The sequence below is a fragment of the Nelusetta ayraudi genome, unplaced genomic scaffold (genome assembly GCF_046127955.1).
Source record: "Nelusetta ayraudi isolate G7.1 ecotype Tasmania unplaced genomic scaffold, CSIRO-AGI_Nayr_v1 ptg000136l, whole genome shotgun sequence".
In the NCBI taxonomy this organism is placed as follows: domain Eukaryota; kingdom Metazoa; phylum Chordata; class Actinopteri; order Tetraodontiformes; family Monacanthidae; genus Nelusetta; species Nelusetta ayraudi.
Window position 1 is genome coordinate 2724595 of NW_027466186.1, and position 26302 is coordinate 2750896.

General features: G+C 45.8%; 2 protein-coding genes and 2 non-coding genes across 4 annotated transcripts; 3 read left to right on the top strand and 1 right to left on the bottom strand.

Annotated features, from left to right (window-relative positions):
• Window positions 1–48: 48 nt before the first annotated feature.
• Window positions 49–4717, top strand: LOC142879538 (uncharacterized). Its single transcript, XM_076012898.1, has 6 exons — window positions 49–956; window positions 1671–1790; window positions 1871–1989; window positions 2143–2310; window positions 2777–2901; window positions 3058–4717. The coding sequence occupies exons 1-6, from the start codon at window positions 668–670 to the stop codon at window positions 4277–4279; spliced, it is 2043 nt and encodes a 680-aa protein (XP_075869013.1). The 5' UTR covers window positions 49–667; the 3' UTR covers window positions 4280–4717.
• A 916-nt stretch (window positions 4718–5633) lies between these two features.
• Window positions 5634–5707, top strand: trnan-guu (transfer RNA asparagine (anticodon GUU)). The gene has a single exon. It is a non-coding gene; the product is annotated as a tRNA-Asn (tRNA).
• Window positions 5708–5885: 178 nt separating this feature from the next.
• On the top strand, window positions 5886–5959 carry trnan-guu (transfer RNA asparagine (anticodon GUU)). The gene has a single exon. It is a non-coding gene; the product is annotated as a tRNA-Asn (tRNA).
• Window positions 5960–6259: 300 nt separating this feature from the next.
• Window positions 6260–25670, bottom strand: zhx1 (zinc fingers and homeoboxes 1). The gene is made up of 16 exons (XM_076012907.1): window positions 25161–25670; window positions 22169–22494; window positions 21616–22070; window positions 20689–20895; window positions 20338–20553; window positions 19196–19360; window positions 17672–18689; window positions 17340–17575; window positions 16161–16373; window positions 8771–8872; window positions 8436–8576; window positions 8105–8155; window positions 7868–8012; window positions 7545–7656; window positions 7153–7285; window positions 6260–7060 (listed from the first exon to the last, which is right to left on the bottom strand). Exons 2-16 carry the CDS (start codon window positions 22377–22379, stop codon window positions 6905–6907), a joined length of 3561 nt encoding a protein of 1186 aa, XP_075869022.1. The 5' UTR covers window positions 22380–22494; window positions 25161–25670; the 3' UTR covers window positions 6260–6904.
• Window positions 25671–26302: the final 632 nt, after the last annotated feature.

A 26302-nucleotide genomic window follows, 5' to 3' on the forward strand; every position in this document is an offset into this window, starting at 1 on the left:
TTGGGACATTTCGAAGTGAGATTGTCCTGAAGTTTTGTGTCTGAGACATTTGTTCTATTGAAAAGGAAGAGCAAGACAAAAGAAGTGATGGACTCGAGCCAATGATCGAGTGAAAAAAAGACCTGCTGTTGGTCTGGGCGTGTCTGCACACTGTCTGCTTGTGGTCCCTTAGCATCCAGGTGTGGCCTGGCCTGATCTGGAATGACAGCCATCACCATTCCTGTCACTCATTGTCTCTTAACTATTTTTTTAGTTACCCGGAGTCCTCACTTGCTCTGCAGTGCAGAATAATTGAATGATTATATTTTGGTCCTTGAGCTTGAGCACTAAACCTGCGCATCGCTAAACCATTAGACGTGGTTTGTACATTCCCAGCTGTCACATCCTTAAAGGTCACGTCAGACATGTAACTGCACGACTTTTGCGCCCAACTGTCTCAACTAGTTCGCTGCAAATCATCGGCCCTGAAGGCAAGGGGCGTGTCTCTTGTTGTCTTTACCTCCCAGCAGGCGGCAAAACCGAATGTCCCTGCCTTGCACTTCAGAAACCTGAAGCCAAACAGTCTCGTCCCGGTCGCCGAGGATTAATGCACGGCTCTGGCCTCAGCCGGCTGCTGCTTTTACGGACGAATCACTGAGGAGGACTCGATTCTGCAGTACCGTTCTGCATGGAGAACGGCGGCACTACCATGGTGTACCAAAGGACGTTTAAACCCCAGGGGAAGATGAGGCGACGCATCAAGGACCTCTGCATCTCCTCCTTCTCCTACCTGGACACCTGCAGGACCCAGCCGGACCTGAGCCACAACGAAAGCGTGCGGCTGGCGGTGGACTCCATGCTCACTCAAGGTTTGGAGGCGTACCACAAGATGCTGACCGCGGAGGGGGAAGTGGACTTCCTGTCGGAGCCGGAGAAGACCTACATCCTGCAAAATGGGACGGACGGCAGCGCAGGCTGTGAGTGTTTTCCACCGACGCACCTGCAAAATCAATTGTAATGTTCTATAGCAGGGGTGGGCAAACCTTTTGACTGGTGGGGCCACAATGGGTTTTAAAATGTGACGGAGGGGGCCGGAGCAGGAGCAGATGAACAAAATATGTCATGGGATATGTAGAAAACATGCTTTAATATCTATTGAAAATGAACAAAAACATTAGAATAAAATCCGTGTCTTTGAAGCCCCACAGTATTTAGCTCTTTATTGAAACCACTCTTATAACACACACAAAAAGGATGAAATACAGCTATTTTATGACTTTTCTTCAAGTTCGATGGGCTGGATCAAAAATCTCAATGGGCCGTAGTTTGACAATGCCTGCTCTATATATACAAAATAACATTACAAATGTTTCCTAACAATAAAATTAGCCTCTAGTCATGTCTGTTGTTTGTTTGTTTTTTTATGTTTTTTGTTTGATCTGTTTTCTAGCAAACGTGAGCTGAAAGTGAGAAAGTATCAGTTTCTGAAGTCAAAACTGAGCAATTGTGAGGATTAGCATTAAAAATCCGTTTAAGGTAGTTCCAGTTAATTCCTCCTAGCTTTCTGAGTCATATGTCAAAAATTAGATTAAAAACAGGTTTGGGTCCTTTAATAACTGGGTCACATTTAAATCCAACGGACGCTGCCTCATCTATTGTGTTGGACCTCTTTTTTTTTTTTTTTAACGCAGCTGCTCCTGACGCTTCTGATGACCAATTTGAAAGATTGTCCGTCCTCTCCGAGACTGAGCTGACCTACAAAATGACGTCCGCAGAAACTGAGCTGACCCTCACACCCAACAGAGAAAATGGTAAAGTCAACTGAACCAAAGTGGAGCTCCTCTGTAGTGTTCCTGCAAATTCTGAATGTTTTTTTTCTCCTGCCCGCCAGGTGTTACAGGCACCAATCAGGTCCAGGACGAGCCTACCGTGCAGATTTACCTCCCGTCAGACATAAGGCCTGCTGGCATTAAAGACGTGGTCAGAAACTTCATCAGAGAAGCAAAAATGGTGTGTGCATTTCCTGTCTCTGTTTGGTTTTTTCCTTCTTAATTCTCAGGCAAATGCACTCACACGGTATGAAGAGAATTTACCATATTCCTGCGGAATGTGTGATGTGGTGGAAGAATGAAAGAACGAACGCTTGTCAACTTGTCTACGCAGGCCTTGGCTATAGTGATGGAATTCTTCAGTGACGTGGAGCTGCTGTGCGACGTCCTGGTGGCCTGCAAGAAGAGGAACGTGTCTGTTCACCTGCTGCTTGACCGCTCCAACCTCAACCTGTTTGTCGACATGTGGCGGGGGCTCGAACTCGATGGCAAAAACTTCCCCGTGAGTACATGTGAGCCTTTGACCTTTCAGCCGTCTTCAGTACGAACGTGTTCAAACAGAAGTAGACTGACGGGGGCGGGGGGGGGAGTCCTTCTTTGCAACTTCTTTGCGAGGTGACCCAGGGCTGCAGTACATGCCTGGAGCTGAACAAACACGGGCCGGTTTAAAAGCTCGTAAAGGTGCATGTTGTTGGACGTGAGCCGAAAGTCGTCGCGCCGCACGTGATAAAAGTCTGTCAGTCAAAAACAACATTGCGACGATGCTCCGGAATTCCTTTCGGCCTTTGCATCAGCCACTGCATGTTTTGAACAATATTTTTCAAATAAAAATAAAAAAACTTTAAACTAAAAGCAAAATGTAAAATCAAAGCTAATTTTGTGAAATGCCCGAACTGATCCACACACAAATTTGAAAAAAATAAATAAAAGGTTCAGTTCATTGAAAAAGTCCTGTGATGCATTTGTAGAGGTTTTCGGTGCGGAGTGTCGTTGGACACACCTACTGCGCCAGGACCGGGAGGAGGCTGACGGGTCAGATGACTGAGAGCTTCGTCATCAGAGACTGGACTGAGGCGCTGACTGGCACATACAGGTACTCATGTGAAACACAAACACTTGTGCACACAAATGATCCGCAGTCACACGAGCTCACGCTGTAATAACAGATATTGTGCAACCGCTCTAACTTCCGAATCTGTGCGTGTGTGTGTGTGTGTGTGTGTGTGTGTGTGTGTGTGTGTGTTGCCAGCTTCTCCTGGCTGTCGGGGCAGGTCCACCGCTGTCACGCTGTTCTGGTAAAGGGCAACACGGTCTTACCTTTCCATCAGGAGTTCCACCGGCTCAACTCCAGCTCCACACCCGTTCCGGGCTTTGCCACTTACGAGTCCGTGTCCCGGACTCTCCCACTTAACATTTACAACTCGGTGCACGCCTCTCAGAAGGACCAAGACAAAGACTTTGAGGCGAAACTGACTCGGACTGAAGACACTCAAACTGCCAAGCCTGAATCTCTTGCCGAGCTACAGAGCTCAGTCTCTGAGCGCACAGAGGACAAGGACAACACGCAGCATCCACGACTGGACCTTGAACCTCTGCTCCATGCAGAGGAAATACTGAGGGCATCTGCGGGGCAGGCGGAGGATACGACCGACAGCTCAACGACAACAGACGCAGAAACTCTGGAGAAGATCTCGAACCACGACTCGGGTTCCTCAGACCTGCTCAGTGACTCCCTGGTGTCGACCATTCAGTCCGAGCTCAGCAGCCTCACCATCAGCTGTATAGCCGACCCGCTTCCGGAATCCAACCTGCAGCAGACCGCCCCGCCATTGAGCAGACAACACAGACCTCCGTGCCTAAAGACCTTTTTAAAACCGCAGGCGGTCAACGGCCGAGGTGCTGAAGGTCCAGGCGTCCGGCAGAGGCAGAGAGACGGGTTATTCAAAGCACTGGGGACTGCCGTCCGGCCAAGCGTGCAAAGGCGAGATTGGTCCTGCCCACCAAACTTCAAACCGAGGGTTCATTTACAGCCAACGTGCTCTCAAGCTCTGTCTCCGTCCTTGCCGGTGAAAAAAGACAGAAATGCTGGGTTCCTCTCCTTTTTCACCCACGCCAAAGAGCACATACTGAACCACCACAAGGGCTCTCGCCACAGACCCCGAGCCCAGGATCAGCCCGACCGGTACCGCCAGCAATCCCGCTTCCAGTCGCACCGGAGCGCAGAGTCGCTGGTCTCAGCGCCGGCCCTGAGCACCATGAGTGGCCAGCGCCAGCCAAGTTGTCTGCTGTTGTCAGACATCAAAGCCAAACGCAACGCGCAGTCCAGACCCGCCGCCCGCCACGGCTCCGTCAGGAGCGCCTACGAAGCCGGGCAGCAGGCGAGCTGGAGGCCTGGTGTCACATCGTTGAGGCGGAGCTTGAGCTCAAATGACCGGCGGTGCTTTTTACACCGGGTGCAAGAACATAACTGAGGGAGGTCAAGGCCTCGCGTTAGTCTCTATGGAATAACAGGACAGAGAAAAAGGGTTACCAGTATGATCTATCACCATGGGCAGCTGTGGACATAATGGCTGTCCTTTGGTCGCTAAGTGCAGATCCAGATTTCAATTTTTTGACACTTTTCTTTTATCTATGCAGTATGTTTTTCATGTACACGTGACATAAAATACCTCTAAAAATGTCTTTTCTGTTAGACAGCAAACCTAATCAGAAGCCCTGGCTGTGTCATGGAATATTAGATCATACCTTTGTTTGTGCGAGTGGTCTAGAAGTAGCTGGCTCTCAGTTATGCCAGTTTGCGGTACAGCTTGTTTTTGCACATGACAGCACTGCATCCGAAACAAAGCGAAAAAAAAAAAAAAAAAAAGTATTCTATCATGTCAAATTATATACAGGTAACGATAAATACATTGCCAAGTGTGTTGAAACTGTGTTTTTTTTTTGTGGGGGGGGGGGGGGGTATCCTGTTGACTCTTCTTGGATGTTACGGCACACAGAGAGGCTGTAAATGGTTTCTTAGCCCTGGGCCTTTCAGACCCACACAGGTGTTGTCAATAACGTGCTAATGCGCCTTCTGCTCAACACCACAGCAGACACAGCGACAAGCAAACATACTGCAAGTGAGGAGGTGAAAGTGAGGTGCAGTGTAAGTGAGGATGTTGGGAAATTGAAAATGTGTTTTTAAAACAGAACCAAGGTTTTGCTCTTCAAAGAGTGACAAGAGAATGATATCTCTGCGACTGATCTGGTTTTTGTTCCGCCTCTGATGTAGATAATATGCACAGGGTTCAAGTGTCCTGCGGTCAGCCGTAAAACCGGCTAAGCAGTTGAGTAAATTGAGGGACACTGACGTCAAACGAGTAGTCGGTGCATAGCTACAGAGCGGGAAAGCGCTTTGATCAGACGCTCAAGTGCCCTGCTCTGACAAACCAAGCCACTGCAGTGGGATCAAACCTTCTGTCTGTCTGTGCTTCTGTTTCAGTGGAAAGTTCCAGCCACCGAGAATCAAGTAAAGAACTCTGTTCTCTGAAACCTGAGTAATCTGGATGTCCCTTGTATAATAATTTAACAGCACATTTAATGACCTGTTTATGTTAAGCTAAGAGTCAACCCACCTTTTAGGAACTGAGAGCTAATTCATTGGTCCAGAGCCATATGAAGGGTTACTAGCTTGCTAGACTCTCCTGAACCAACAAACTCTCTGAGTTATATATCATTATGAATGATACTCATCCCAGACGTCACCTTTGAAATCTCCACAATAATTTTGCCACTCACGGTTTATATTTCCATGTCCATATCTTTGTTAAACGTCCAAGAAATTGTGTCTCTGTGGTGCAATCGGCTAGCGCGTTCGGCTGTTAACCGAAAGGTTGGTGGTTCGAGCCCACCCAGGGACGATACTTGCCTGCATTACCAGAGTAATCATGTCCTCTTTGCTAGTTAAGATGGCCTGGAGCCTCGGTATTTAATGATGTTAGTCTGATGAGATGTCACTTTTGAAATCTCCACAATAATTTTGCCACTCACAGTTTATATTTCCATGTCCATATCTTTGTTAAACGTCCACGAAACTGTGTCTCTGTGGCGCAATCGGCTAGCGCGTTCGGCTGTTAACCGAAAGGTTGGTGGTTCGAGCCCACCCAGGGACGATCCTTGCCAGCATTTCCAGAGTAGTCCTGTACTCTGTGCTAGTGAAAATGGTCTGGAGGTTGTGTATTAGGATGTCTGTTTTGAAATCTCAAAAATAAACTTGCGACTCAAAGTTTATATTTCCAAGTCCATATCTTTGTTAAATCTCCAAGAAAATGTGTGCTTCCTCCTTCCTTCCTCGGGCGCAGGTATGTGAACTTATCGATCTCTTCAACTTCTTTCTGAACAACTGTCAGGCGAGCTTCACTCTTCTTGTTGGCTTTCAATGCACAAGAAAAACAAGACCACTAATTCAAAGGGATTTCGAGATTTGTTTTTGTTTACAATTTCTGACAATTCATACAAAATGTACAACAGCCACTGGAATAAAGCTTGTTACATAATAAAACAAAAACAAAGGGGACCAAATTGTTCAGAATAACTAAGACGCACAGAGACAAAATATTTGTGGCCATCAAACAGACTTTGAAGAAATACATTCAACTTTAGTAGCCTGATAGAAACAACATTAAACATTCAGTGTTTGGTTTTTAATAACTTTAACTTCTCTTTGCTGTGAAGTGATTTTAATATTGGAAGTCCTGGTGCAAAAAAATGACGAAACCAGTTCACACATTGCATGATGATGATGATGATTAAAAGATAATAAGCAATTAAAAGAGCTTTGAGGCTCACAACTTCAGTACATTAGTATAAATTTAATACTCACTGCTGTGTATGAGGGATTTTGCCTCTTCAAACGCTTCAAAAGCTTGAACCCCTCACGTCTTGACCCATGTCGCCATCGTGTTATTTTCAATGTGTTGAACCCGTGATGGGCTGCATTTCTTCCAAAGTCGCATCCCTGGCTTTGATAGACTAAACAACTTAGCCATCAAACATTCTTAGCTTTGTCCTGGATCTCCGTCCGTCCGTCCGTCTCCACGCCTCTCAGACAACAAGCCTCATTTTGCTGACCAGCCATCAGTCTTTAGCACTCCAGTCTGCAGGATCTTATCCCACCAGCGCACCTTGAAGTCTTGCACGCTGACACTGGCCAGACTCTCCCCGTCCTTGTGGTCCTCTCTCATCTTTTCTGGGATGAGATCCTCAGACATCACCTGACGGGATGGAGGAGACGGTGCGAGTGTGCCGGTACGTGACCCTGACATAACTGCGGGATCATAACATAAAACCAGAGATGTTTGCTCACCTCGGTGAGAGCCTGTAGTGTCGTTTCTTTCGGACGTAGCCTTTGTAGAGCCTCATCCGTCGTCTTTTGAGCATCTTCACTGCGTTGCAATACGAAGGAGGACTGCTGATGCCGAAGAATCTCTAACAGAAGTCTGAGGGTGACAACAGACAAGATTGTTGTTGTTTTTTTTGTTGTTGTTTTTTTTTTTTTTTTTTTAATCAACGGCTTATGGTGGCAAGTCATAAGCATGACTGATAATAAGACTAATACGCAATAGAGTAAAAAAACTGAACTGACTGAAAATTACTGATCCTAATTGATGTGGAACATATTGCACATCAGATATAATATCTAAAGGGTTTTTGTGACGATCCGAACCCTGACAAGAAAACACCAGATGATCATTGCACCTGGTCCTGATGTAACAGCTGCAAGCTTTCAGCCAAAGTTTGTCCTGGTGAAGTTCTGCTGCTTCCTCCTGCGGCTCCTCATTAATCTTGACCCCTGCTGGTTCATCGCCCTCTGGGGAGCACAAGCATAGCAACAGAACCGTCATCCCATCTTCTATTCATTTTCATGCACATTCGTTGGCCGGTTAGATTGAGCAGAGCCCCCACCCCGCAACCCTGAGTTCAGGAAGATGGATGGATGGATGGATGGATGGATGGATGGATGGATGGAATGCGTAGATTGATAAACCAAAAAGAGGCTGTTGACAGGAAGTTGCTCCTACCTGTTGTTGAGCCGCACTCCAGCAGCTGCAGACACGTCTGGCCCAGGCTGAACCAGTGCCACGGGTTGAAGGGCAGCAAGCTGCACAGCTGCTGCAGGGATGACATCTTGGATCTCATGCAACCGGACTCCTGATAGATGGAGACCTTCACAAGTAGTCAACAGCAGTGTTAATCGCCGTCTAAACAAACATTGATGTTTACAATCGATTGTTTGTTCCTGTTCTTTCAATACCAACCTTGAGCAGTAGGATGCCAGTCAGGTGACAGATGTTGGAGGCTTCTTGGCTCTGAGGAAACACGCAATGAACATCGGCGTTCACCATCAGCTGTTTTGAAAATGACCTTCAGCAGCCTCGCACATTTAGGAAAATAAAAGAAGCTCGGGTTCTAGCTTCCTGCAGTGACCTTTGTGACTTCACAAAGGCCTGATGTTATAAGTGACTCAAGCTGACAAGCTAGCGACATACTGAGATCAACGCAAACTGAAGGACGACTCTTTAGATGATAACAGAAAATAAACTCAGTTCAGGGTCATTTTAATAATGAAACATGTAACTGAGGAGTTACCAGTAAGTTAGCCAGGTCCAGTGCCTTGTCTTGCTGCCCCAGTTTGCTCCAGCATCGGGCCATTCCTTCCACTACGTCTCTTTTGACGGTCATGTTGTCACCGTTCCACTCCAGACAGCTGCTGTAAGCATCTAAGGCTTTCTGCAACCACCAGACCGAGACCACCGAAAGGCCACAAGGATTTCAGACATTAAACGCAAAAAGGAAAAAAAATGTTTCTGGAATCAAGTTTTAATTGTGTTTGTGAGTGGCGTTTGTCCTAATGAAGCTATTTTCAACATGAAGGGGAAATTGACGAACAAATACAGTGCCACGGGTTACATTATATCAGTTACCTGATAGTTCCCCCGTCTCAGAGACAAGTCACCTCGAAATTTAAACACCTTTATCTTCTGCAAAGGGTCTTCGGTATCGAGGGCGGCACTGTCACAAAACCACTACACAGAAACAAGAAGTAAGAAGATAATAATTGATTGTTAACAGTGGGATTTTCCATAATATTACAGTAAATATAAATATGTCAGAAAAGACAATGCGTTGCAGTAAGCTAAAGAATAAATACATGAACCCAGTGTTTGTAGTCAGTGGACTCACCTCTGGCTCACAAAGTTTCGCGTTGTATTTTGGCAGACCAACACAGGTCCGGTCCTTCACCTCCGAAAACACCGAGTCATCAAATGTGCTTCCGAAAATCTCCATCCGGAAGCAGCGATGAACATAAATGTGTTGAGCTGATGAGACGAGGCTGCTCGGATGGAGACAGTTGCCGCCACTGGAACTGTTTATTTACGTCCTCCTCGTGGTCAGTCCACCTACCTAATGTGCTCGGCTAGGAGAGCACCCGTGGAACAACGGTTCCTAGCAGAAAGGTTCCGACTTAGAGGGAAGACAGCGCCATCTGCAGCACAACGTCGATTCAAGATGGGACAATGGCTCCGAAAGTACACAAGACACTTCACTCAGCGTCTGTACCATCCGTCTGTGAGTCCGTCTGGATAAGGACATTTGGACAACAGCGTGACAGTTTGAGGAACGAATTTTTAAATAAATGGTTCTCAGACGGTTTTTAAACTTCTTATTATGATATCTATTTAAAAAAAAAATAATAATAACAAGTAGCTGCAATGCAGCTGATTAGTCGAACCTTATGGGCTTTTAATTCAAGATTGTGCAACATCTCCCTCTAATGATTTACAGCGATAGACTGGACATCACAGTGGCCACAAAAAGTATTTATAAGTATAGTTCCTAGGGAGCCTATAACTCACACATGTCGGATCAGCATTTATAATGGAAGCTCTAAGACAACAAGCAAAGTGCGGTTCAAAGTTCTGCAGAAACAGGGATGGAAAACACAAATTTGAGCAGTTTTATTTTAAACATCGGTGGCAGACACACAATCTTTGCCTTCATCATCTGCCAAAAAGTCAAATAACTCCTCTAATCTCCAAATTCTACATGTCAGGTACCCGGCTCATGCTGGATTACAGGACTGAGATGACAGTTTATTTCCAAGAAACCATTGGAGCCAAACACCCGTTCAAATCAGAAGCTAAAGAATTTTTTATTTATTTATTTATTTTTTTACTAAACTGTTCTAAAATGGTGTTGGTTGTAAAGCCTCTGCTTGATGGAGCAGAAGATGAGATGAGTACTCCCCTGTCATCTTTCAATAAAACCATCCTGGATGGATTAGTAACACTAAAGCTGGAGAAGGAGTGACACAAATTAAAGGTCAATGATCAAATTTAAGTCAGAAAAACGGAAAGTGCATCCTAACTTTTCTTTCTTTAAATCCATATAAAGCAACAAAACAGATTTTTTTTTCACTTTTTTTTTTTTTTTTAACCAAAATATCTTGCTGCTGTAATTTCAGATGGCAATAGGAAACATTCAACAGACTATTAGTTTAAACACAAGAGAAACAAGTGAGCACTGATAGCATTAACACAGCGAAGGAGACAGATATGGATTTTTTTTTTGTGCACAACAGAACAGGTAAACTATTCGGTTTATTCCAACCCTACAGCTCTTAGCTCTACTGGAATACAGGATGGCTGTCACATATAAAATCACATCTCAGAGAGCAGACACGGCACTTCAGAGAAGCCTCAGAAAACATCAAAGCACTTGATTCCTCTTCCAAAAAGATTACTGTAGACACCAGCAGTGAGGAGGCAGTTGTGCACAAGGCAGTTAAACGAAGCCTGTCTGGCTCGATTTAACGATCTGCACGAACTTGGCTATCCATAAAGTGGTGCGGCACTGAATTGAATCATCCTCACTAATTTATTTATTCATAGATTTAAAAGTGCATTACACGTTACATTAAGTCGCTGCTTGTCAGAAAGCTTAATGCAAAAGATGTCAGTCCATTTCCTCATGCCTCACCTGATGTCACTTCTTTTCTAAACTACAGCTGCGATGTCGGGGTAAAAACCACAAAACAGCAGTTTCATGTTCTGGGCTGTGGTGCTGCAACATGGCAGCCTTCTTGCAAGTAGACTTTTTTTTTCTTTTTAAGTAACTCTAACTATAAACAGACAGCTGCAGTTGTACTCTATTGATCTTAATAGATCCATTTAACAGTTAAAAATTAGGCCTTTACATATATTTCATTCATGAGAAAGCTTAAAGTTGCTATTTAAATTGACAGAGATGTGGATTTATTTACTTCAAAAAACAGTCTGGGTCTGCAGTCAGACTTGAAATCCTCATCCTCCTAAAAACACAGTCCAACCCAGCAGATCTAACAAAGCGACATATTAGTTAGTATAGAATGCAACACTTTTGAATTCTTTTTTTGAAAGGTTACAATGTTCACTGTCCAGCCAAGTCAAAGAATATTTGGAAACATTGGCTTTCTGTTCACACTGTAACCAGTTATTTACAGGATGTATCAGGTTTAACCCCAGCATTTTTCTTATTTAGAAAGCTATTTTAATCTTAATGATTTTTTTCATTTTTTTTTTTACTGTGACACTTATGGACCCTTATTCCCAAAGGAGTAGTTGGAATATTGTGCGAAATATACTTGGGAAGAAAAAAAACAAGACTTTGCTGATGATTTATTAAGTGTTTTATAAAGCATTTCAATTAACGAGAATCAGGGGTTGATGAGCAACCTGTCTGCAAAGTTGTGACTCACAACAAACAACGCCAAACCTTTCCCAATTTGACCAAACACATTCATTAGCAGTCACCTCGACTGAGTCCATGTCTCCTCTGCTGAGCTCTGATTCCGTATTTATATATGCGACAGATCGTACCAAGAAATTAACTTGTGCAACACTGGATGAACACTAAAACTGGTTCTATTTCAAACTCGTTACTCTATTGTACACATTATATGCGACTCGTACTGTAAACAAACAAACCATTCACTAATGGCTGCGAAGAGTTCTAATGACACACTTATCGTAGATAGAAACATAGTAAAACATTCAGAAAACAGACTACGGTCAAGAAGGAGCACACTGTAAAAGACTTGTTGGGCGGAATAGCGAGGCAGCCAGATGCCTAACCTGTGGAAGAGCTGCCAGTCAAAGGTTTGGACGCACCCTCCGAATTTAATGTCTTCTCTTTCATTCTCATGACCATTTGACATTGCAGTTTCTCACTGAAGGCATCAAAACTACGTATGAACACACAGACTTAGACTTATTTAACATGTTTTTCTTTGCTGCATAATTACATATATCTTGCTCATATATTTGATGTCTTCACCATCTTATCTGCAGTGCAAAAATTGCATGAGAAGGTGTGTCCAAACTTTTGACTGATAGTGTGTGTGTGTGTGTGTGTGTGTGTATACACATATATATATATTTCTATATATATATGTATTAGAATCCAAAGCAGTACAAAAATGTTGCTAACTAATGAAATAGAAACAGGCCCATCTTTACATCGATCTCGCCCACTAAAAACTAAACTGCTGTCATTAAAGCTACACAAATATCCCAGATTAGGCTTCTGCTGCGCTGCGTATACCATCCCATAATATTGTATGTACAAATACGCTTTTTTGTTTTGTCTTGGTTATTGCATGCAGTATTAGACAAAAGATATTCCTCATACGTTGCATTAACCTCATCAGGACCAGGCACGTGACACATCAGGACAAAAATGGAGCAGCGCTTCAACCACTTAGTAGCAACCAGCTGGGCTGGTTGGCTTTGTCGCGGTTGGCGGACTACATCGGTTTCAAATTTGGGGGGGGGGGGGTGGTGCTGAGAACGTAGCCCCTTCCGGTGACAGAACACGACGGGGATCCCGACGTCAAGGGTCCGTTGGAGGGTCTAAGACACACGTTTTTGCAATGTCAGCTTCAGATATTTGCAGCACTCGGTCCGGGATCGCACAACACGGTTCAAAATCGGCCTCCTGGGGAAAAAAAAAAAAAAAAAAAAAGTCCCATTGCGAATCCCAGACCGTTAGCATATTCTCACTCGTCGTCATTGTCAGTTGAAATTGGTTGCAGTTCCATTCAAGCAAGTGCGCAAGCCAGCCGTGTAGGCACGTAGGTTTTTGTTTTGTTTTTTTTTTTCTGCAAAAGCTTCATCGGAGTCTCCCTCCTGTTGGTGATGGGACTGCGACCGGGAACGGATCGCCGACGCTCGTCCTGGTCAGTTTAGCTCGAGGAACACAACAGAAAGAAGAGAGGGGGTTTGGGGGGAGGGTTATTTGGTAGGTTCTCCGCCACTGATCGAATGCCACGCTGTTCATTCAGGCATTACAATGGGGGTTGGGGGGGATTTCCGAAAATGTCTCGTTTGATTTCTTTAAGAGTTTTCAGTCTTTTCAAGACGTCCCCGCATCCCCTCCTCCGTCTCTCTCTCTAGACCACTTAGAAAGGCAGAAGCAACCGGGCGCAGCCAAAGCTGACAGATACATGTCTTGGGAAGTGCACATTGAGAGTCCAGGCATTCATCTTTTCTTAAAAGAAGAAAACCAAAAAAAAAAACAAGGCAAGAAGAGGGAAAGGATGGGATTCTAAGCACAAGAAAGGACATTTAGGAAACAATCCTCTGGAATTAAAGCCACAATACAAAACAAGAGGGTTCAAGATGTGCAATTTAGCCACACAGAGCAGTTGGTGACAGACTTTTTCTCTCTCTCTCTCTCTCTCTTTTTTCTTTTTTAAACCTTGTAGACATCCAACAATACGTCACACACATTGATGGAGCAGTGGGTGAACAGGTCGCTCCTGGAACACACGCACAAATAAAAGAAGGCAAAACACTGGTTTTCTTTTGAAGTCATACAAAGCTGATTTGGTCTCTCAGAGCCATTTCATGGTATAATAAGAGATTAAGGTGCCTAATCTTGATTCAGTCCACAATGTACACCTGTGGACAAAGTGCAATTATATCTTCTTTTTTTTTTTTAAGCATTGGTGCTTCACAATTCCCTTCAGTGTAGACTGGAGTTAATCTGTAACGGATTCTTAGTTGACAGAGCAGGTTAGGAGCAAATCGGACTCAAAAGCTGCGTTTTGTCATGAGTGAGGAGCCCAAAACCCCAAAGCTAAATTGTTAATAGCATTGTGCAGGAACACTCTGCCCAACTAAAACCACAGTCTTTGTATTCAGTCCACACATACAAACCATCAGCAACCCACAGTGAGCAAATTCAGCATGACGCACTACTGCAGCAAAGATAGTTCAGCTTGTCTTATCATTTCAATGGACCCAGATTCTGATTCATAGTCTCTGTCACACGTCGTCCCAAGTGCTCGGGCGACAACACATTCAACGTTTAAACAGCAGCTTTGCACTGTCCAAATCCACAAAATAAAAAACAAACAAACAAACAAACAAGTGACCCTTTAAAAAGGCCGCACAGCACAGGGTAGTGCAGTATAAAAAGATGGAAAAAACGGTTTACAAATAGCAAAAGTTTAACATACGCTGTGGTGTTTTCCATCAGATTCATCAGAATCCAGTCCAGTTAAAAACACTTATGCTCACGAAACGACGCGCCTCTAAAAAGGGAAGACTTGCGCACACATCCGGTGTCTGTTAAAAGCATCTCGGCATTCATTTACAGCATTAAAATGTTTCAGCTCCGACGACTTGCTGGTTCAAACCTGTTGCCTGGAATGATCCTGATTGGTGTTGCTAGGTAGAAAAAAAAACGTCAGAATGTATTAAAAAAAAAAGGAAAAAAAAACAAGACAGACGAGAACTGCAATCGGATGCGTGAAGTATGAAGGGGAAGTTGCTCAGCGTTGGCTTGCAGCTGCGATTCGCTTTGAAGCACCTTTGCAAACATGTCACATGTTTGTTTTACTCTTTGTGTGCTTTTATTTTACAATAGCTTTTTTTTCCCATTCATGAAGTTGAAATGGAAAGAAGCCCTGTGCTTTTAGCAGCACGTCACCTTTTTAAAAAATAGGCGTCCAAAGATTTGTGTTTTACTTGCTTTGCTGTTGAAACCAAATCTGGAAATTCATCCCAAAGGTCCTGACACACCGGGCAATAGGCCAAGCGGCGCGAATAAACCACAAGAAAATGTGAATTTTTCCTGTCCGCACCAAACGCGAATGGGCGTTTAAAATTTGCTAGGCAAATGAAGCTTGCCTCTCTTTCTTTTGTGCCAAAGGAGAAACAATGGAGTCGACCACATCCTCAAGTGATGATGTCCTGGTGATTGGATTAAAAAAAAGGAAAATTTCAAACATTACCCAGTGAATTTTTCGCAAGTACTTTAGAATGTCCGTCGGACAATTTGAAGGAGTGGTCCGTCAACTGGCTCCACGTTTGCAGACGGAGAGAACAAATGACGAAACTGATAATGAATGGATGTGGACTGGGGCTGATGCAGCCAGGAAAGCTTTAACGTGACGTCATTGACATGTCAACATCATTTTGATTGGTCAAAGGGCCATCCGTTGGCAAAATTCACTGCGATGTGGAAGGTTGCGTTGACTTGAAGAGGCTTCGAAAATAAAAGCAAATTATTCGCCTCGCAAATTCGCTCGCGGAGGAGTGTAAGGACCTTAAGAACGTGAGACTGTGGCATTAGGCAGATGTGGAGCTCACTGTGTGTACTGGGTTCATACCACAAAAGAACGCAGCAAAAATAACAAATGACAACAGTGTCTCGTATCTGGAAATACTTGAGGAGACCATCCGTCTGGCCGGTTTCATGAACCGCTTTCTTCACAGTGAACGTGAATGGTGAAATCGCACATGAAACCGACCGCTGACGATGCTAACCGTCGTTTTCTGCTGAGTCAGTGCTGCTTTTCGGTGTATCAAAAGTGATTTTTAACATTTTTTTGGCACTTTGCAAAATAAGGGAGATGATTTTTTCTTTTTTTTTTCTCCTAATTTTGGTTGTGAACGGCTCCATTAGGCATTGTCAAAATCTGCTCCTTCCCCTCCTTCAGGATCACTCACACCTGCACTGTCACACCTTTTCTTTTTGTTTTACGGCAGCGAACCGACGTGTGTGAGCTAAAGCTAATAATCCACCTGTCCGTCTCCAGCAGACACCATTCACAAGTAGTTAGGAAACAGTGAACTAATGTTGCACATGCACAACAGAGTTACCATTCCGAGTTCAGCTGTCAGCGCCCCTCACCGGCCCCCGCCTAGCCAAAAGGTGGTCGGCACGTCCTCTCGTTACATTCTGCAGCAGATATTGGACCTTGCGGGCCGATCGTTAATCTTCAGAAACCGAGAGGGATTTCCTGACGCTGCGCGACGGCTCCCAAACCTCGCTGTCGTCCGTCTCCTCGCCGTCGTCCTCCTCCCCGACGTCCTCGTCGTCCTCCCCCAGCCCCGGCCCGACCGGGCCCTCCGAGGCCCCGGCCTTGGTCTGGCCGTCCCCTCCGCCGCCGTCCCCCCCGGGTCTCCCGCCCACCGACTCCTGGAAGGGATCCAGGCCCGCGTCCAGGCGCCGCTGGACCTCTGCGAACCAGTCCCTCACCTGTTCGACGGAGGGAGAGAGAGGCCGTGTGGTGAGCGGGAGGGGAGGCGACGGTGGCATTTCAAGAACTGTGTCTGAAATCACCCACTTGTTCCTTGCTCCCTAAAGAGGGAGTTCTACACTCTAGTACTACAGGTACTACCCGAAAAATTAAACATAAAAGATGAAACCAACAAATTTTATTGACATATCTCAAGCAGTTCTTTGTTGTGACTTTGCTGATTAAGATTTTTACAAAGATTTGACTTTGTGTAATATTCTAATTTTCTGAGCTTTTGAATTTGAGGGTTTTTTTTTTAAGCTGCAAGACCTGATCAGCAAAATCCAAAGAAATAAAAACTTGAAATATATTCATTTGCATATTATCCGTTTATATAATATTTCAAATTCACCTTTTAAGTTGAATTGCAGAAATACTACAACCTTTTCAGGATATTCTAATTTTCTGGGTAGTACTGTATTTAGTGCACACATTGATCAAATCAAAAAAAGCTTTCAGACACCGCTCTTGCTGCCATTAAAGGTCCAGTGTGCAATATTTGGCTTGATTTATGATTTTTATATTGCTAAAAGCTAAATACACTGCCCATAAATACATTCATAAGAGTGCATAATTGCAGTAAAATAAAAGTAATTTGGTTTTACAACCCTAAGAATGGTTCCCATAGACATATAAGAACATACATAGAGCAAGGGTCTTGCTCATGGATGTATTGTAAGAACTGGATAGCGGACTAAATTGAGCTCATAATCCTAATCAACCTTGCTGGACTGCTAACTGGGAATTGTCTCAGCTCCATTGTATACACAGAATCCCTGGAGTGGACGGTTGTTAGACGGTGAGAAGACAAGCAGACCAGTCACAGGCTTGGTGGCGACCAAAGCCAGGAGCTATTGCAAGCTTGTAAACAACAGCCAGCGGGTCTTCCCCCCTCGTCTTGACATTAGCGACCGCTCTTTCGTTACCTGTTCGTAGCTCATGTTGGTCTTGGTGACGAGCTCGTCCAGGTCCTGCTCGTTGAGGAAGCGGTACCTCAGGTAGTACTCCTTCAGGATCTCCCTCCCGCTCTTGACCTTCTTGGGGACGGTCGCCCGAGCCGCGTCCGTGCCGAACGACGCCGACCTCCTCGGCTGCTTCCTGGTCCGGGACCGACCCCAGCCTCGGTTTCTGGGCCGCCTTTTACGACCAACGCCGCCTCCTCCTCCTCCTCCTCCTTTGCTGCTGCCACCTCCTCCCGCTCCTCCTCCTCCTCCTCCTCCGCCCCCTCCACCTCCACCTCCACCTCCACCTCCACCACCTCCTCCTCCTCCTCCACCTCCACCATTTGGCCAGTCAATGTTGCCGGTCTGGTACTGCAGGAACCATTTCAGGTTGCTGTTCTTCCAGGAGTAGCGCGAGTCGCCGAACCAGCTGACGATGTAGGAGCGCGTCAGGCCGGTCTCCTCCGCCAGCTGGTCGTACTCCTCGGGCGTGGGCCACTGGCCCCGCACGAAGGCACTTTTCAGCATGTGAAGCTGCTCGGGGGACTTTTTGCTCTTGTCCCTCATCTCTTTGTAGGTGCAGGAGGAGAAGTGCCTGCCGCGGCCACCGGGCGGCGTCTGGCTGCCCCTGCGAGACGACGAGGAGCCCGACAGGTAGGACAAGCCGGGTCCTGCACCCCCGTCCTCGCCCGGCCCGTCGTCCGTCTCCATCTTCCCCCCCTCGGAGGAGTCCGGCGAGGAGGTGTTGGCGGCGGGCATTTTCCGTCTCTCGGTGAACCAGGCGTCGATCTCCCGCCGGGTGAGCTTGGTCTCCGTCCTCAGCCGGCTCAGCTCCTCGTCCGACGGCGTGCCGCACTTCTCGAAGCTCTCCTCCAGCAGCACCAGCTGCTCGGGAGTCTTCTCCTTGAACTTCTGCAGGGTGAAATCCGGGAAGGGGTTCCACGTCTTGGGCCGCGTCTCCCGCTCCCTGACGGGGGCCGTGCGCAGAGGGAGCGGGGAGGTCGGGGTCTCGTCGCTCGAGTCGATGACGATGGTGCCGCCGCCGGCCCCGCCCCCCATCACGCCGACCCCGCCCCCCACCACCCCACCCCCCCGCCCTCCCCCGTCGTGGAAAACGATGACGTGGCTGTTTTTGGAGTTGCGCTGGTTGTACCGGGTGTCACTGAACCACTTCTTGATCTCGCCCTTGGTCAGGTTGGTGACCTTCATGAGCCGGGCGATTTCAGCGTCGGTGACAAAGTGGTTCTTCAGGTAGCTGGCTTTCAGCTCGGCCAGCTGCTCTTTGGACTTCTTGGGTCGCAAGCTGAACGTGTCGGCACTGAGAGCCGAGTTCTCCTGGTGCGGGAAAAAAACAAACAAACCAAAGACGAAGTGAATGACAAACGGTTTCTGACGTGGGACGCAGCAAACACAGGCCTGCAAGAGAAACAGAATTCTAGTAGAAAACATACAGGGGATGGCGCGGGGTCACCACCGCACCTAATGTCAGCGACTGAGAGCACTAGAGTGTCCGAGGGGGCACTCACACCGGGCGATCTGCGCCGTGCAACAAGCACGAGTACGCGCACAATGCACAAAGCAAGTGCAGCACGATTAAATGCAAATGAAATTTGACTGCAATGAAATTCAACAGCTGTCTCGTGCACTCGATACATCTGGACATGTGTGAAGGTTGGCTATTTTGAAAATGAATCCAAAACAAAACACAAAATCATCAAAGTGCGCTGCATTAGCACCAGTAAATATAGGAATGGGGGGCCGGGGGGGTTCGTGCTTCAGCGAGGCACGGAACCAGTGGCCCTGGTGTGAGTGCACCCTGAAGCGACATGTGCTGTAACTACCTGTGGAGACAGAGAGGGGGGTTGGATAGTGGTCGCCCGTTTCAGCTCACTGCTTGTTGGGGTGGGATGACAGGAAACTCTGCTGGAGCTTTGGGACTGGCTGGGCAGGCCAGCCACTGTCAGAGTGATGGGACTGCTTACTGGGAGGTTTCCCCCTGGGCCCACCTAAACAGTGTTCAGAAATGTTGAAATGTGTATTATAGCAAAAGCTACAAAGTCTGTGAAATCGCTGTGGTTAGAAGTTAGAGGTTGTTATAGTCTCTGTGATTGTCAAGTGCCAAAGGATGCGAAATTTGTCCTCCACTAGACTCATCTCAGCGATGCCATGCTCGGGAATGATCAGATGGTCTATTACTATTACAATATACATGGACACCAAATTAATTTTGAAAAAAATCAAGCAAATAAAAAAGTTGATTTATTATATCATCATGTTTTTGACTGCCGAAAATAAAAAAAAACTTGTCTGAAAATTTGGAAAAGACAATCCAAATTCTGAAATGGTCCTGAGGAAACCAGTGTTGTTTTATAGCAGCTGAAAACATTTGCCTTGGCACTGTGGTTCTTGCTAAGAAAAGAAAAACAGCATTTCCTATGTTTCATGTGTTATTTACTACAAATTGCAACCTGGGGGTTTCGACTGGGGTCGGTGATAAGGTCACACGAATCTGACAATTCAAGTCAGTTTCACTTCATGTACAGTGGTGGGAAATAAACTTTTAAGACATCTCATGCATTTGTGATGTACTGTAGTGTGTTAGGAATCAGTCTTAAGTCTCCAAGTGCAGTTTATTTTAGTGCAGTCACCTACATTTATCCACATGCTGCACGTGCACTGTTCCGTCCAGCTCGGAACTGGATGTTTCAGCAAAATGACGGCCCTTGCAACGCATCCAGAGTACAAGAACGACAAGAATTTTGTTTTCAATTTGTTTGTGTGCTTCTAAAGCAGCCACATCTTTTGAAACACAAACAAAAAAATCAGTGGAAAATATTTAATGACAGTAATTGGGACCGCGTCAAATTTTAAGGATGTTCAGAAAGTCTGTTTCCCACTGCTGTAGGTTTAGCAAGTCAGTCCGGTGCTGCAGTACATCAAGAGCAGTCTTGGCAGGTGTGGTGTGCCGTCATTCCTTACCTACCTGTGTGAACACCAGGCCAGACTGGCCCACTATCTGACAGGTCTGCAAGATGGACTGGAGGCCGTTGGCCGCGGCGGACAGTTGGTGTGCTGGTATGACGGTGATGGTCTGGGGCACCGTGTGCACCGTGCCGTTAAACTGTTTCCTCCTGGCCTCCTCCACCTCCTCTGGAGTCCAGCTCACGCCGTGCTTCAGTCGCTGAGCTGAAAACCACACCTGGGGCAGAGACCGAGGACAACTCACTGCGCCACTTACAGTTTTAGGAGGGCCAATATTATTTGTCTGGAAACGTCTTACATATTAACACTAATGCTTCACTGCCTTGTCCTATATAGTTTGTCTGTTACTTACCTTTATCTGCTCCTCTGTGAACTGGGTCTGTGCTGCCAGGGTGCCGATCTCAGCCATGGAGGGGTAGGGGAACTTCTTGTATGTGCTGCCCAGCAGGGGGTTGGTGTCCATGGCGGCGCTGTAGGAAGGGATGCTGCTGAGGGGAATCAATAGTTGCGACTGAGCTGCCGCTGCTGCAGTGTGCTGGGCCTGGAAAGCAGAAAGCACCTGCAATGCAACAAGAGACGAACGACTGAAGTAAAGATTTGTATTGATAGCGCTGCTATTGCAGTTTAGATTGCCACGGAGTTGAGTCACGGCCTGAAATGTGCAGTTAGCCTGGCAAAGGTGCGTGGATTCCTCAAATTTCAAGACCAGTACTTGCCTGCCCTGCTTGCCAAACCTCCGGCGAAACATTTTCAATTCTCCGAGAACAGCAACAAAATTTCCCAAACAATCTTCTCCGAATGAATTGTGACAAAACCGGAAAACAATGGACGCGAGCTGTCTTTCGATGCTACGGAAGAAGGTGAACAAGAAAGACAGGAAGCAACTGTGGGACGAGCGACTGCTGACTGACGACGTGGTTATGCTGCAGCAGGAGGTGGTACGTTACAACTAGACAAGAAAAACTACAAGAATAAGCATTAAAGGCTTCTCGCGGGGAGCAGTACTATCTGGTTCTTCTAGTAAAATACTGCAGCGCATGTTGGCTCGCCACGCCAGCAACGTGTGGTTGATGTCACGCCTCGGTGAAGCAAAAACAAATGGTAACAAACCTGATTGGCCGAAAGCCCAGTGAAATCATCTTTAAAGTTCTGACTTCCATTTCTGAACACTTTCTTCTGGCTTTTTCAGAAGCTTCGATCTGCCATGCCAATTTAGCTTTTCACAGATAACGTGAGGCTGAAAGAAGTCCACATTAGCCGATTAAACAGGAAGTCTTACCTGTGCCAGGCCTGGAGGCAAAACTGGGGTGTTCAACACAGACGATTTCCTTAGCTGCTCTGAGGGTGGGCCAACAAGTAGACCAGCTCCGCCAAGCTTCATGGAATCATGCAGCAGCATCTCCACAGGTGTCATTGGGCCCAGTGGAGCTTCAATGGGCTCTTGGTCGCCTCCAACGTCGCCCTCGTTGCCTCCACCGAAGCCGTCGGCCGCCTCGTCCGCTGACTTCAAGGACACGGCGATCCTCTTGGGTTCCGATTTGGACTTCATCCTCATGATAGGGGTCTTGCTGAGGGAGATGGCGGCCACGCCGGCAGGGTCTGTTCCGTCATCAGGCGGATCGCACGGTTGCTCCTGGGCTGGTTGGTCGCTTGCCAGATCCTCCGGAGGATTGGGAGCGATTCGCTTGGCAGGAGGGCTGAGCATGTTCACGTCATCTCCAGCGGGCGCATTATCTGGGACAATCAGAATAAAAAATCTTAATATTTTTATACGCATTTTCATTTCGAGTCCCTTGTCATTGCCGTTGCAAAAGATTGTGGGCGGGCCTTACCCGTATCTGGAGGTGTGGGGACGACCACGACTGCCTGAGCCAGCTCCTCGACGGTGGGCACCTCCTCCGCACCTTCCTTCACCTTTCCTTCCTTCCCATCCACGGGCTCTACTTCCTTCGTCCTGTCTGCTTTCTCCTCTGCCTCCTCGGGCTCCACCACATCGGAGGGCAGCACCATGCACGGCGTGGTCGACTTCCGGCGGCTCGACATTGTCCAAAACAGCTACGTTTTACTTTCAGTGGAGGATAAATAGGACTGGAGGTGTGGAGGTTCACATGCCTTTGGCTGGTTGAGCTCACATGCTAGACTCCTCCAACATGTCGTTCTGGTGGGCACATGGCGGGGGGAAATAAATGAAAAAAAATGAGACAAACATGACGCCTCACAGGTGTAAGAATGTCTGCCAACATTCACATAGAAACATTCTTGTCTAACAGTATAGTTAAACAGTAATGTCTTTGCACTTTACTTTACTTTACTTTTTTTTTGATGAACAATTCTAAAATCAGCATGCCACCTGTTGTTAAGCAATTCTTTTTTTATTTCCTTGTATTTTTAAATACCAAAAGTTTGCAGCTCATGCTGAGAAATCAGGTCTTTGATTAGTTGCGTGAACGTGTGAAGACAGTGTGTAATAATACATACAAAGGACTTTAATTGTGAGGCATCATAGTCGGATTGTGTTCACTATGTCTACAGTTTTCACAGGTTTGTGCCTTTCTTTTGTTCAGACGAGGGTTCCGTACCTTGACATGTTTCGGCGGAGCTTCTGCCTTCCTCAGAAGTGTCACTTGGTTGCGTGTGTGACTCATCTTCAACAGCTAATGTTATGGAGGCGTGACCCACCTGTCACGCCTCCCGCTGTCTGCTCGCCTCTCCAGGATGTTGCTCCAGGCGTGAGAGAGCATGTAGGCTCCCTCGTGCCGGTTCATCGTCCAACGCTGGTGTTTATTGTCTTTCTGTGTGGATGACTCTGGCACTGTCCCAGTCCATGATGTGATTTTCCCTTTTACAATGATCGGTTATGGCTGATTTTTAATGGATTTGCATGATTGACATCGCATTTCATATGTAACGTTGCATTTATTGTTTTCTTCTGTTTTTCCTTGGTGTGTACAAGTATCTGTCGTATTTTTCTACGTGGGTTGACCGGTGTGTTGATGTTGCATTTCCTCATGGTTCTTTGGATGTGTTTGGTGACCCCTCTGATGTACGGTAGTGTCACCACTACCCCATTCTCCATTCGGGGGCCAGAGTCATCCACACAGAAGACTATAAACACCAGCGTTGGATCAGGGAGGCAACTGAAACAAGTAGGCAGAGCTCGGGGACGATGAACCGGCACGAGGGAACCTACACGCTCTCCCTCACCTGGAGCAGCATCCTGGAGAGGTGAACAGACAGCGGTCGGGGGCATAACATCAACTGGTAAAGACGAGTCACGCACACCACCAAGTGACACTTCTGAGGAAGGCGGAAGCTCCACTGATACATGTCAAGAACCCTCGTCTGAACAAAAGAAAGACATAAAACCTATGTAAACTGAAGACATAGTGAACACAATCCAACTATGATGCCTCACAATTAAAATTCTTTGTATGCCTCATTACATACTGTCTTCACACATTCACGCAAGTAATAGAAGTCAAAGACCTGATTTCTCAGCATGAGCTGCATACTTTTGGTATTTAAAAATACAAGGAAATTAAAAAAAAAGAAAAAAAAAAGCTCCACAACAGGTGGCATGCTGATTTTAGAATTGTTCATTAAAAAAAAAAAAAAAAAAAACAGCCAAGCTAAAATAAATTGTCAAAGATATTACTGTTTAACTATACTGTTGGACAACAATGTGTGTACAATGTGAATGTTGGCAGACATTCTTTTTTTATGTTGAATGTTTCACTAATAGCGATTTTAGAGATAATGATCATGATTTGGTTTCCATTTCATAATAATATGAATTGTTATTTGATTGTTACACAATCCAGCATTTGTGCGGCTTGCCATACACCTAAGCAGTGGGAATACAATGCGTGGTTGCTGTTTATTTGCATACAACATAATTACCCCTCACGTTTTGCAAGGTAATAGAATAGATATTTTAATGTCCAAAGACACTATCAATTCCATGTGTTATGTCTGCCAATTTAACAATAAATAAGAAAGCCGAGGGGGGGAATGAAGAGCAGGCAGATGGAATGTGTAAGTTTTCTTCCCCTGACTTAGAAAACAGAAAGGGTGTCCTTATGCAAACTTTGCAACATCAAAATATGTTGCTGGCAAGATTTCCAACTGGACACCATCCATATCAACGCAAAAGATAGGTCTTATTCCAATTAACTCTCAATGTAAGACTATTGCTTTTCGTGGTGAAGGAATAGTATGTTGAGTCAGCCAGGTCTTGCACATTTGAAAACAATGGCAGGGCCCAAAATGTTATCACGGGATGAGCTCACCCTTGGCACAACACCGTTTGTTGGCTGCAACTGTTTCCTCCAAATTTTAATTTTCTGCGTTAACGTGTGAAAGAAGCTCTCTTAAGGCGCACCAGTGTCTCATCCTCATGGTTACCGCCTAATTTACGACAAGGTCATTCACTGTTGAAGTTGCACATGGCCAGATGTAATGAGCACTTGAGAGACCGAAAGAGAGACTGAAAGATACCTGCAGCGACCTACTCCTCATCTCCTAGTGCTGTCGAAACTCTTCTAATAGCACTCACAGTGTTCAACAATAACATTAACAGCGACACGTACGCGCAGCTGCCATCGAGATGATTTGCATTCAAGAGTTAGCACCTCATTAATAATTGAGTCTAAGCTAGCCGATTCGACATTGTTAGAGAACGTAAAAGCAGCAAGTTGACAAATAAACAGTGTCGATATGGCATCGACGGCGTGTATTATTTGCAAAAGGGGGAGGGTGGTGACTAGCTAGTGTTAGTTAGCAGGGCCGGTCATTATTATTGTTCATGTCTAGCGGTAAACTTACTGGAACTACTGAAACGTGCACTGTATCGCTACCAGGCTGTCGAGACGAGGCGAGAATCTCCTGGGTATCCGCAGAGGAAGCCTTCAGGTTCTGCGCGATGGTCTCTTTCGGAATGGCACACCATTCAGAGCCCACCAGACAGGACGGGGCCACTGTGGCGTTCACGTTATGTGGGCTTGCGGGTCTCCCAAAAACCCGGCGGAGGGAGGCAGACAGTCAGACAGACGGACCAATCTAACGGCTACGGCCCCGGTCTGAAGATGCTGGAAACACCGGACATCTCGACCCTCACCGGAGCGGCTTATGTTGCGTTCAGGTCCCACCTTTGCGATTCCAAAGCACCGCGGGTGTATAGTTGTAAAGTCTCCGTGGGTGCCGCGTTAGTTTGCTGACCTAATTCTCTGGTATTTTTTAAAGGCAGATTTTTTTTTTCTTTTTTTTTAATGATCGAACGGCGTCATCATTCAATGTGATACGTCCTGACGTCATTCCCCGGCGACTCGGCATTCGAACGATTCGTTTTTTTAAAAAAAAATTCAACCCAAAAGGCAAACGCAGGATACCTACATGTCGCTTCGTGTCGTGGAAATTACTAGTTTACCATTTTCGATAATAATTTAGTCAAATGTAACGTTTGCTTTCAACTCAGTCGTTAACAGACTCGGCAGCCTGCCAGCATGTCCTTACGTGACCTGAGCTGGCGATATGAAGTTACTTGAGGACAGCACTGACATAGCAAAAGATCGCTGGCGGTTTGTTTTTGTTGCCAATCAGGCTTTCCCTGCCCTACTTAGCCATTCAACTGTGACATCCGCAACGTAAAGTCACCGTAAAACTCAACCTACCGCGTATGCTAAGCAATACGTGTATATATATATATCGATTACACCGTTAAAAACGTGAAAATGAAAGTATCTTAAACTATATATCTTTACACAATAAACCGAAGGTATTAAGTAATGAATATATTTATATTCTGTAAGCAAGTCAAACGGCAAGAGTTCTATTAAAATTATCATGAGAATACTGCCTTAGGTTATATAACAGGTTGAAGCATGAACTAGGCTAGAGGTTACACAATGTAAATAACGTACGATTTTAATTTTACAAAATCATTTCAGTTTTATATTTATTCATTCTTT